The sequence below is a fragment of the Arvicola amphibius genome, chromosome 1, assembly GCF_903992535.2.
Source record: "Arvicola amphibius chromosome 1, mArvAmp1.2, whole genome shotgun sequence".
NCBI lineage: Eukaryota > Metazoa > Chordata > Mammalia > Rodentia > Cricetidae > Arvicola > Arvicola amphibius.
In genome coordinates this window covers 142,798,854-142,810,402 of record NC_052047.1, presented here as the reverse complement: position 1 = coordinate 142,810,402, position 11,549 = coordinate 142,798,854, and the positions used below count along the sequence as shown (strand labels likewise).

Below are 11,549 nucleotides of genomic sequence, written 5' to 3'. Positions count from 1 at the left end.
GGGTGATGGTGAGGGGGCGGGACTTGGCGAGAGGGGAGGGGCTTAGCGCACGGGGGCGGGGATTCGGAAGACACTTGACCCTCTAGGCGCCGTCTCCCTGTTGAGCATCATGGCGCTGAGCGGTCGACTGGCTTTGGCCGCGCTCAGACTGTGGGGCCCCGGAGGTGAGCCACGGCAGGGAAGCCACCGGGTCCCGCAGATAGGCAGTCGGAGGTGTTTTAGGGGCGGGCAGCTGAAAGCAATTGAGGTCATGAGAACCTGGCAGGTGCGCTCTTCAACAAGGCTCGAATGAGGGGCCTCATCTGTCCCTCATCTCTTTAAAGATGTTTTTTTATGTAGCTATTTCCATTGCAGCACGGTCTTTGAATCGTTTTGTGGAAGTTCATTGTATGGGTGTCTCATAATTTCTGTGGCAGAAAGTATGACATACTTTCTATTTCCTTATCGAAATAGTTTCTAAGCCCGAATTATTACAAATAACTTTTGTTGAATAACCTTGCTTGTACCCTGTTTTGAGGATGAATTCCCAATAGACTGCCTTGTGTGAAGTTTATGGCTTGTGTTGTTTTGAGACTGGGTCTGCTAGTTTGTACTGACCTCCAGCTGGCTGTGTGAAGGACTCTGACCTTGAACTCCCCAGCCTACTGTTTCCACCTGCTGAGATCACAGTCACGTGCAGCCACATCCAGTTGTTGTTTATGTTTTAATTGACCCCCATAAAGGTTGTGAGGTTAAAATTTCACTGACAGTCAGACGGTCTGCAAAATAGTAACATGTTTTGTATACTTCTGTAAATGATCTATGGCGGGCGTATTTTCAGTTTCAAACGGGTGAGTTTATTTAGAGAGAGAAATCATTACATTGATATTCAAAAAAAATCCAACAGAAATCTACCGAGGAAGCTCCTTTAAGGTAGCCTGGTGGAGCTGCCAGCCAAGAGAGTGGCTGGCAGAACAGAGTAACCCCTTTGGTGAGGGTTTTCAGTAAAGGAACAAATAGCAGCACCAGCACCGAGAGATAATATCAAATTGGATACTTGCTACACCCAACAAAAAAAAAAAAAACAATGGAGGAAGTTGGTAGTCAGCTGGAGTTCAGGCGCTTTTACATGCTGGTGTGAACAACAGGAACCTTTGTTGAAAATGGTCACCTAGCTGTTCTCCTAGGCACAGTGCTTTCACTCCTGGGTTGTTTTGCTCTTCTCTTTCCTTCCTATCACACAGTTAGGGGAGCCAGCCCATTCAGACCTTGGACTTTGAGGCAAACATGGGTCTGAAATGGGGGTTATCAACCCTGCCTCCAAAACCAGCTTCTCAGTGAGCTCAAATAACACACAGTTTACCAATGTGATGGACGTGTTTGGATTTGTGTGTGTGTGTGTGTGTGTGTGTGTGTGTGTGTGTGTGTGTGCTGGGGATCAATCTTAGGTCTTGCACTTCTCTGGCAGGCTAAGCTAGCACTGTCCTTCCAAACTTCCCAGTCTAGAGTCCTTAATTTTTAGGGCCGACAGTTGTTAGCAAAGAAATCTAAGTGCCCAATAATGGATAAATATTTGGGTAGACAATGGTCTATCCCCTTGCTGTGTGGAAGACTTTACTAAAGAGGTGTGCAGTCAGGCTATGACTACAGAGCTTTTTCTCTGCAGTGGACCTTTGGGTGCTGCAGATGAGTAGGGATCAGGAAAGACACTCAGATTCATGGAGGCATTTCTGATATCTGATCATCTGTCATTAGCCCAACACAGGAACCCTGGGGATGTCTGTGAGGAGGAGCACCTTTACAGAACATTTCTTCTGCTTCTGATTTTAGATCTTGGGACACTTAGGTGATTTCATCCTTTTGTCTCTTTGCAGTGTCTCAGGCATCACTCAATGCCAGCCTCTGGGTCTCTTCATCCCAGGGGTTTCCCATATCATGTAGATGTACTTTAACTTACACCTTAAGTAGATATTAAGTAGATATTGTCAGTGACTTGCAAACAGTTTTGTACAGGTGACTAAGAAATGTTCTTCATGTGCCCTGACAGGGATGGCTGGCAATTGCCAGGCACTCAGCAATGGTCACAACTTTTCTCTTAACCATTTTGTGTTCTCTCATGGTTTGTATTTAAGAGGAGTTCAGACAATGTTAGGGCATGCACTGTAAGTGAGCTGTCCTCTGTGCTGTGAGATGGAGTGTTTGGAGGGGGAGAGATGGTTTTGGAGCCAGAGCTTTCTTTTTCTAATTCTACATCATTTTCATCTGGAGCCCCCTTGGAGGGTTTCACTGACTTAGCTCAGAAGAGGGACCTTTGGTAAATTGCTTTTATACCCTCATCTGATACAGCAGGACCTTCAGAAGCATTGGCCCATCTCTGCAGTGGGGGAAGAGGTGAGTCCTTTCTCCTGTTGTTTTTTTCTTGCTGTTGTCCTCTGTATTTCCTGTACTCTCTGGTGAAAGGTTTATAAACATAGGTTCCTCCAAATCAGACTAAGAATTAGGGGTGGGGATGTAATTCTGAGATAAAGCTCTTGCTTCTTCACCCCCAGCACAATAAAACAATGCCAAAACCAGCAACAAAACACACCAGTCATTTTTGGCCTCCTTGCTTTGAACTTTGTCGGCCGAGGCTCCGGGTGATGGAGAATTACTGCTGGCTTGCTGGTGGAACACAAGTCCCAGAATAACTGAACACTGACTGTGTGGATAGGGCAGCTGTGTCACAGAAGGGAGAGCTGACAGGCACCCTAACAGGAGAGGGAGCCAGCACCGTTGCCTTTAAGAGGGGGGCCAGTGATTATCCTTGGGATTCAGCAAGCAAGCATAAACTTTGTGGATTATGGCACTTCAAAGAGGAGACTGTGCTTCTCAGGCAGAATATGCTGGATGGGGAAAGGGTTAGAACCACTAGGATTTAGGACATGAAAACAAATAAACCTAAAATGAAGGGTTAAAACTGTCACTAGAAGCCGGGTGGTGGTGGTGCACGCCTTTAATCCCAGTACTTGGGAGGCAGAGGCAGGCGGATCTCTGTGAGTTTGAGGCCAGCTACAAGAGCTAGTTCCAGGACAGGCTCCAAAGCTACAGAGAAACCTGTCTCGAAAAACCAAAAAATCAAACAAACAACAACAAAACCTGTCACTAGAAAGGCAATGGTGTGAGGAGAGCTGGGACAGCAGCCGGATGGGAAGGCAGTTTTGTGAGGAGTGTAGGACGTGACAAGAGAGCAGAGACTGTTGGGATCGTCCTGCTTGGAGACAGGTTCTGAACCGTCCTAGCTGAAAGTGTACTGGTGGCATCTTTATTCTGGGTTGACATAGTCTTAGTTGTCTGTTTTGCATCTGTGCTAACCGTAGACAAGTCATTTATGTGGGGAGGGTCAATCTGATCTGCTCTAACCAGTGTGGTGAAGTCTTTATACTGGTCATGAGGGACATCCTATGGGAGAATTGACCCAGTGTCAGTTCTCAAGGTGTGAGGAAAAGTTTCTGTAGCCTGAGGTAAGGATTCAGGGCAGATTGCCATGGTGATGGAGACATTGCAGCTTGGTTAGATGTCAAGAGAGCCCTGAGTCAAGGCTGTAGATTCAGGAATCTCCCAGGACCATGTGAAACTGCAGTGCCCAGTGTTTCTTTGGCTGCAGAATTTGGTGTGGGCATTTTCAGGCCAGATTGCAGGTTCTGTGCTGTTTATATTGTTTCTTGTGTGTGTGTGTGTGTGTGTGTGTACGCACGCATGCACATGTGTTCATGTGAGTGGGTACATGTGTGTATATGGAGGCCATATATTACTGTAAGAAGTCTTTCTCAATCACTTTATACCCTTTTTTATTTATTGTTTTAAAAAGTTTATGTATTTTATGTGTATGGGCATTTTCCTTGCCTGCATGTCTGTGCGGCCTAGCACCATATGTATATGCAGTGTGCAGTGCCTGTCAAGGCCAGAAGGGGTCATGGGAGCCCCCGGGACTGGAATTACTGATGTTTGGGAGTCACCATGTAGGTGCTAGAAATTTATCCTAGGTCTTCTGGAAGAGCAGTATATACTCTTAACTGCTGGGCCATCTCCAGCCTCTGAACCTTTTTTTTTTTTAGGATTTATTTTTATTATTTTTAGTTATATGCGGTTGTGTGTGTCTGCACATGCGTGGGTATGTTCACATGGGTACAAGTGCCAGAAAAGGATAGAAGCATCAGATCCTCTGGAGTTATAGACAATTGTGAGCTGCCATGTGCATCTGGGAATTGAAACTGGGTCCTCAGGAAGAGCAGCCAGTGTTCTTAACTTCTGAACTAGCTCTCCAGCCCTCTACTTTGGTGTTTGAGACAAGGTCTCTTACCAGTTTGGCTAATTTGATTGGCCAATGACCTCCAGGGATCACACTTGGTTTTTACATAGATGCCAGGGCTCCAGCTTTTCTTCCAGTTTAATTTCTAGGTATTGCATCATTTATATATGCTTGATGCCAATGAGAAGAAGCCAGAAATTGAATACTGTGCCTGGTACCCCCCTAAAAGCCTTCCCCTCTATCTCTTTTCCTTCCTGTAAATTATCTTGCTGTTTCTTTATATATAAACAAAAAACTGGAATTGTTACAACCCAAGCTACATACTAGTAGCTCAAGTCATGCCCATTTGTGGCAGTGTCTGTCTGCCCCCATAACTGATTCTGTGGACAGGCCCCACACTACCAGATTCCAGTCTACCCGAGAATACCAATGATACATCCTGTATGGTGGATACATAGTCATGAAGTGGACCTCTCAAGCCAATTCCCCCACATCCTCAAAGCCACACATTTCTTCACGGTGCAAGACATTCTTGTCCTCCCCGCTGCTTGGGAATAAGACTTAACCTGACTACAAGCCACATGGAACTTCCCTCTCCCCTAAACCCTGTAAGAAGGTACCCCCACTCTGCTTCAGGGGCCAGAATTGTCCCAGAGGCCTTTCCTCATGCCTTTTCATGAGTGCTTTTCATGGTGCTGATAACTCTTGGATTGAATCTCCTACCCAGGTCCCCTCTGAACCTCAAATCCAAAACTTTTCAGTGATTATATTTTGTTCTTTATTCCTTATTTAGAGCTTAGATATATTTTAATACTTGATAGGGATTTTGGTGCTTTGCACCATTTAGTTTAGAATATCTCTTAGTGCATTAATGCACTAATGCGTTGTCTTATTTATGTAAGAAATGTTTCATTTTATATATATGTATATCTATACATGCATACACACACACACACACACACACATATTGAGACAGGTTCTCACTGTGTAGGCCTGGCTGGCCTGAAATTCCCTATGTCAGCTAGGTTGATGCTGAACTAACAGATATCTACCATTCTGCCTTAGTAATTTCTCATTTTTTGGTTGCAGAACTTGGTGAAAGAATTATTTTTCTTAAAGTTTTGATTCCTACTTTTTTTTGAGACAGGGTCTCTCTACATGGCCCTGACTGTCCTAGAACTCACCATGTATACCAGGCTAGACTTGAACCCACAGAGATCTGCCTCCCTTTACCTCCTGAATGCTGGGATTAAAGGCATGCTCCACTATACCTGGCTGATTTTTTTTTTTTTTCGGGGAGGCAGGGTTTCTCTGTGTAGCTTTGGAGACTGTTGGAACTCGCTCTGCAGACCAGGCTAGCCTCAAACTCACAGTGATCTTCCTGCCTCAGTCTCCCAAGTGCTGGAATTAAAGGCGTGTGCTACCACCACCCGCGGGTGCTGGAATTATTAGATTTCACATTTTTCCTGAATGAAAAACCTCTTGAGGCATCATTGGAACCCATCACTTGTACATTGCCTTCTGTATAGTCTTCCTTTGAAAAATGAGTTCATATTCTCTTACTATTTTCTGACATTTGAATTGACCCTCGGGACCTTTGAGAGCTGTGTGGGAAGAGCCTTGATTTGCCAGATGCATGGCCTTGCTTGATTGTATAGGTTGGCCGCTCTCATGGTATGGTTTTTTTCTTTCTGGGGTCATCTATAGAGCCTCATTCTTTTTTTTTTTTTTTTTTTGGTTTTTCGAGACAGGGTTTCTCTGCAGCTTTTTTAGAGCCTGTCCTGGAACTAGCTCTTGTAGACCAGGCTGGCCTCGAACTCACAGAGATCCGCCTGCCTCTGCCTCCCGAGTGCTGGGATTAAAGGCGTGCGCCACCACCGCCCGGCCTAGAGCCTCATTCTTAACCCGATTATATAACAGTGTAAACTCTGAGCTTCACGGTATCTAGCACATCCTGTGGGAATATCTTCGACACTACAGCCAGGGTGATTTCCTCTTTGTTAACAAGCATCCTTAGTGTCAGCAGCTGTCTTTTCAGTCTTCTAAGGAGGCTTTTCCCCAGTCGGCCGAATGAAACTGTCCATCTGCCTTGTCAGGAGCTGAGTTAGGCAGTGATGATCTGAAATTCTTCAGCAAATCTCGGGGCGTCCTGATATGGTCTAGGAAACCCGTAATCAAAAATTCCCACCCAGATTCTCTTCCTCAAGGCTTCATCCTTTTACCTTTTTTTTCAGGGGGGGGGGGAGAGGAGAGTATACTTTATTTTCTTAAATAGTTGGCAATTTTTTTTTGCAATCTCAAGGTCATAAATATATAGCCCTCTGTGATTTTTCTTAGAGATCTTATTTTTTTTGCTTCGTTTTGTTTTTCGAGACAGGGTTTCTCTGTGTCTCTTTGGTCCCTGTCCTGGAGCTAGCTCTTGTAGACCAGTCTGGCCTCAAACTCAAGAGATCCGCCTGCCTCTGCCTCCCAAGTCCTGGGGTTAAAGGTGTGTGCCACCACCGCCTGGCTGAGATTTTGTTGCTGTACACTATGATGCATTATCTTTTGAGATGGGCTCTTGCCATATTGCCAAGGATGTCTTTGAACTCCTAGTCTTAAGGTGCTCTCCTGCCTCAGCCTCCTACGTAGTCATGATTACAGGATATGCCAATGTGCTTAGCTTATTTCAAATCAGTATTTGTGTATGGTGAAGAAGGGTGTCAAATGTGATTTTTTTCTCATATTAACATCTGATTATTTAAATATAAAACAACAGTTAGCTGGGCAGTGGTGGCACACTCCTTTAATCCCAGCACTTGGGAGGCAGAGGCAAGTGGATCTCTGTGAGTTCGAGGCCAGCCTGATCTACAAGAGCTAGTTCCAGGACAGGCTCCAAAGCTACAGAGAAACCCTGTCTTGAAAAACAAAAACAAAACAAAACAAAAAGCCACAACAACAGCAGCAACACAAAAGACCTTTCCCTATTAAAAAGCACTAAATGAAATCACCATATGTGGGTCTGTATCTGGATTCTGGACTCTGTATTGTGGTATCAGTCTAAGAACTCCACCCACCTTTTTCCACAGTTGTCCTTGGCACATAGGCTTTATCCCAAGAGAGGCAGTCTTAGCCACTGTTCTATTCCTGTGAAGAGATAGCGTGACCATGGCAACACTTATAAAGGAAGGCATTTAATTGGGGCTGGCTTACAGTTTCAGAGGCTTAGTCCATTATCATCATGGTAGGGAGCATGGCAGTATGCAGGTAAGCATGGTGTTGCAGAAGTAGCTGAGAGTTTCATCCTGACCCAAAAACAGAGAGACTGGGCCTGGCATGAGCTTTTCAAACTTCAAAGTCCACCCCAAGTGGCACATTTCCTCCAACAAGGCCACACCTCCTAATCCTTCTCAAATAGTGCCACTCTCTGGTAACTAAGCATTCAAATGTATGAGCTTATGGGGGCCATTCTTATTTAAAACACCACAGAGGTTATAACAATCTTTTCCTTTGATGCAGAATGTTTTTGGTTTTGTTTTTTGCTTTCTGAGACAGAGTCTTTTTATATAGCCTGGCTGTCCTGAAACTTACTGTGTAGACCAGGCTGGCCTAGAAATGACAGGGATCTGCCTGCCTCTGTCTCCCAGGCTCTGGGACTAAAGGGGTACACTGCCACACTGGGTCTGATACAGGGTTTTCTTCCTCTTGGGGGTTACTGGATAAGACAGGAAAGGGTGATGAAGAAAGAAGAGGTGCCAGCCCATGGTAGTGCAGGCCTTTGATCCCAATGCTTGGGAGGCAGAGGCAGGAAAATCTCTGTGAGTTCCAGGCCAGCCTGGTCTCCAGAGCTAGTTTCAGGAAAGTCAGGGGAAACCTGTCTCAATAAAACAAACAAACAGAAAAAAAAGAGGCAAAGTCAGGAAGGAGGGAGGATACTATGGTGGAGGAGGGAGAAGACCGTGCTGAATGAGAGGGGCCAGGTTGCAATAAGCAAGAGACAGAGATAATAAATACGTAAATAAATAACTAGAATGCAAATTAAAAAGGCAGGAGTTCTGGGAGAAAAAGCATGAATGCTCAGCAACAAAGATTCTGATTAATGCCTTATCACAGATTCTCTGCAACAGCCAGAAGGTGCCCAGTATACTAGTGCTCAGATAAGCCAGTGGACCATCAGTCCAATGAAAGCAGGTTCAGACTCCAGACTCCAGGGAGGACTCTCACATGTCTATCTGAGGAGGTGACAGATATTTGGGCACAGAAGACTCAATCTGTCACTTGGCACTGATCCTGATGACTCCTGATGAGACCGGATCATACCTGGTGGGGGGGGGTCTCACATTGAGTGCCTATACTGTCGACACAGAGCAGAGCTCTTGCTTTAAAGGAAATAAGACAGTTTATCCTAAGCCCAGTGTGAGAGGCCATGCTGGAATCATGGACTCAGGTTACTCCAAGTAAAATCTCAATCTAGAAGGAGTTCTATAAGCTTTCAGTCATAGACCATAAGACGGCAGAAATTCGTGTATTTACCGAGTACATTGGTGGGGACATCAGGGAGGTGGGTTACAGCCAAGCAGTAAATCTCTTCTGTAGGCTTCAGATCCTATCTAATGACATCTGTAGCTCCTGAGTTAGTGGAAACTTGTGTTCTTCGAAGTCAATACATTCCAAAGGTCTTACATCATAATCAAAAGGATGTTAGGTGTCCTACCCAAGGGTCTAAAGATAGCCCAAGGCAGGTTTAGCTCTAAATCTGTAACACTCCAACTCTAAGGTTCTATCCCGTCAGTCAGCCTGCAGAATTGTCCCCGCTGTGGCCTTTCCAGAGTACCCCTGCTCACACCTCTGATGATGGGGCTGTGGCAGCGCTTCCCTGATGCATGCAGTGTCTGTAAACCCTAAGTAAATCTTAATTTCTGATACGAGATGGCTTTCTGCTTTAGTTGGTGGTAGCTATGCATGTTGAAAAAGTGGTTATCTGGATGACACTTGAGAGAAGTGCGTGTCCACCTTTGGTGGTGGGAAGAGCACAGGGCACTCGCTCTTGCTGACCTCGGACTGATTGCTGCCTGCTGCCTGTCTTTGTGCTCTTGCTGTCAGTGTCACAGGTGGGAGAAGGCCCATAGCCCTCTCTGTGGGAGCCTGCAGCAGCTTCGGATGTGGGGGCAGCGGTGAGAAGGCCAAGCTCTCTCTGCAGGATGTGGCTGAGCTGCTTCGGACCAGAGCCTGCAGGAGGGTCGTGGTCATGGTGGGAGCTGGCATCAGCACACCCAGTGGCATCCCAGACTTCAGGTATGGCGCAGTTCCCTGTGATGTCATTCCCCACTCTGTTCTGCAGGGCTCAGCCTTCCCCTTCTGTCTCTACAGATCCCCAGGGAGTGGCCTGTACAGCAACCTGCAGCAGTATAACATCCCATACCCAGAGGCCATTTTTGAACTTGACTTTTTCTTTCACAATCCCAAGCCGTTTTTCACACTGGCCAAGGAGCTGTACCCTGGGCACTATAAGCCTAATGTCACCCACTACTTCCTTCGACTGCTCCACGACAAGGAGCTGCTGCTGCGGCTCTACACACAGAACATTGATGGGCTTGAGAGAGGTGAGCCGTTTGCTCCTTGCATGTCTGTGCCTGCTTCTAAGGAGGACTGTCTGTGCCAGTGTCTATATGTCATCCCTGGGACATTACCAGGCAGCTGCTATGCCTGTGCTACTTCTGTGTTTGAGCCACAAGTGAACCCTCTCTGTAGGCCTGTCTCCCACACACCTTCTGGGGTTTGAGTTTTAGTTGGAAACTAAAGTTCATATTATTTTGAAACTGGTGTGGATCTATCTCTCTTCCCCTCCCACTCTCCCCTCTTCTTCCCTTTTTCTTTTCCTTTTCGACTCCCTCTCTCCCATGTGTCTTTTCCCTCAGTATCCATTACTGACACATGGCCAGGCCTTGTTCTCTGTCCTCTTTTAGCTTCCGATTGTTTTCAGGCAGACCCCTCACATCATAATGTTCATATAGAAACAGTGTCTAAATATCTCTGGATATCCCTGGAAGATACAGCCTTATTAAGCATAGCTCTGGTAGCGTTATATGAAGAACCACCAGCATTTTGTGTTGTCCTGGTCAGTCAGACATGTTTTGGTTCTGCTTCACCCAGTCACACAGCAGTGAGGGAGAATTTGCTGGCGCTTCTTCAAGGTGCACCTGCAGCCATGGCAGTAGTCAGTGAACAGCAGCCACCTCCTCAGACACGAGGGTGTGCTGTGGTCTGAAGAAAGGCAGCCCCCTACTCCAGGGACAGGATTCTTCTAAGGAAGAATCTACAGCTCAGAAGCACAGAGACAGCAGTGGCTGCCCCACCAAGGCTTCCTTATCCCCCAGACAGGACAGGTTTTGGGGGAAGGTAGGAATTTCCTGGCTGTGGGTTTCAGCACTGCAATTACCAAACAGCAGCAATGGACTTCATGAGAAAGTTTTGGTTGTTGAGAAGGTTCTGCTATTGCTCTTCCTGGCCTTGAATTTCCTACTGCAGACTGTCTTAGCCTCAGTTCTTTAGCCTCAGCCAGGATCCAGGCATGAGCCACTACACCTGACTGAGAGGTCACTTTCCGCTTATCAGCCACACAGCTGTTTTTGTCCTGTCAAGTCCAGAAGCTGTGCTTTGTGCTTGCATAGCCATCATGGGGCTGCACACTGAGCTGTGGTTTGCATTTCAGTGTCTGGTATCCCTCCATCAAAGCTGGTTGAAGCTCATGGGACCTTTGCGTCAGCTACGTGCACAGTCTGTCGAAGGTCCTTCCCAGGGGAGGACTTCTGGGTGAGTTACCTCGTGAAATTGTTTCTGCTTTCTGCAGTCCTTGGGGGTGGAATATCTATAATAGTGGTATTTTATGATTGTTTATTTGTTTGTTTTTGAAGCAGGATACTCACAGTGGTCTGAAACTCACCAAATTGTCTAGGCTGGCTGGCCAGGGAAACCGAGGGATCCACTTTTCTCTGCCTCTCCAGTGTGGGATTACTAGTATATGTCACCATGCCTGGCTTTTGTTTGTTTATTCGAGACAGGGTCTCACAATTTAGAGCAGGCTGGCCTGGAACTCATAGGGATCCAACTGCTTCTGTTGGGATTAAGGATATGCTAAACCATGCTTGGCTCCTTTATTTTTAATTAAAAAAATACATACTTATAAAAGAACTAAGGCTGGAGGGCATAGGGAGATGGCTGGGTGGATAAAGAACTAAGGCTGGAGGGCATAGGGAGATGGCTGGGTGGATACAGTGGTAGCCATATGAATGCTGGGCAGGCG

At 46.2% G+C, this 11,549-nt stretch overlaps 1 protein-coding gene across 8 annotated transcripts in view; it reads left to right on the top strand.

Annotated features, from left to right (window-relative positions):
• The window catches only part of Sirt3 (sirtuin 3), a 28,702-nt gene that overhangs the window by 258 nt on the left and 16,895 nt on the right, over nt 1–11,549 (top strand). The window contains exons 1-5 of one of the 8 annotated variants that reach the window (XM_038320725.2): nt 88–164; nt 2,326–2,370; nt 9,350–9,541; nt 9,617–9,849; nt 10,959–11,059. In XM_038320725.2, the coding sequence (XP_038176653.1) occupies nt 9,495–9,541; nt 9,617–9,849; nt 10,959–11,059 (381 nt within the window). In that variant the 5' untranslated portion in view covers nt 88–164; nt 2,326–2,370; nt 9,350–9,494. Of the gene's footprint in view, nt 1–55; nt 165–2,325; nt 2,371–9,349; nt 9,542–9,616; nt 9,850–10,958; nt 11,060–11,549 lie in introns of those variants that run through there. The other 7 variants (XM_038320681.2, XM_038320688.2, XM_038320675.2 and 4 more) reach the window with 7 other exon arrangements.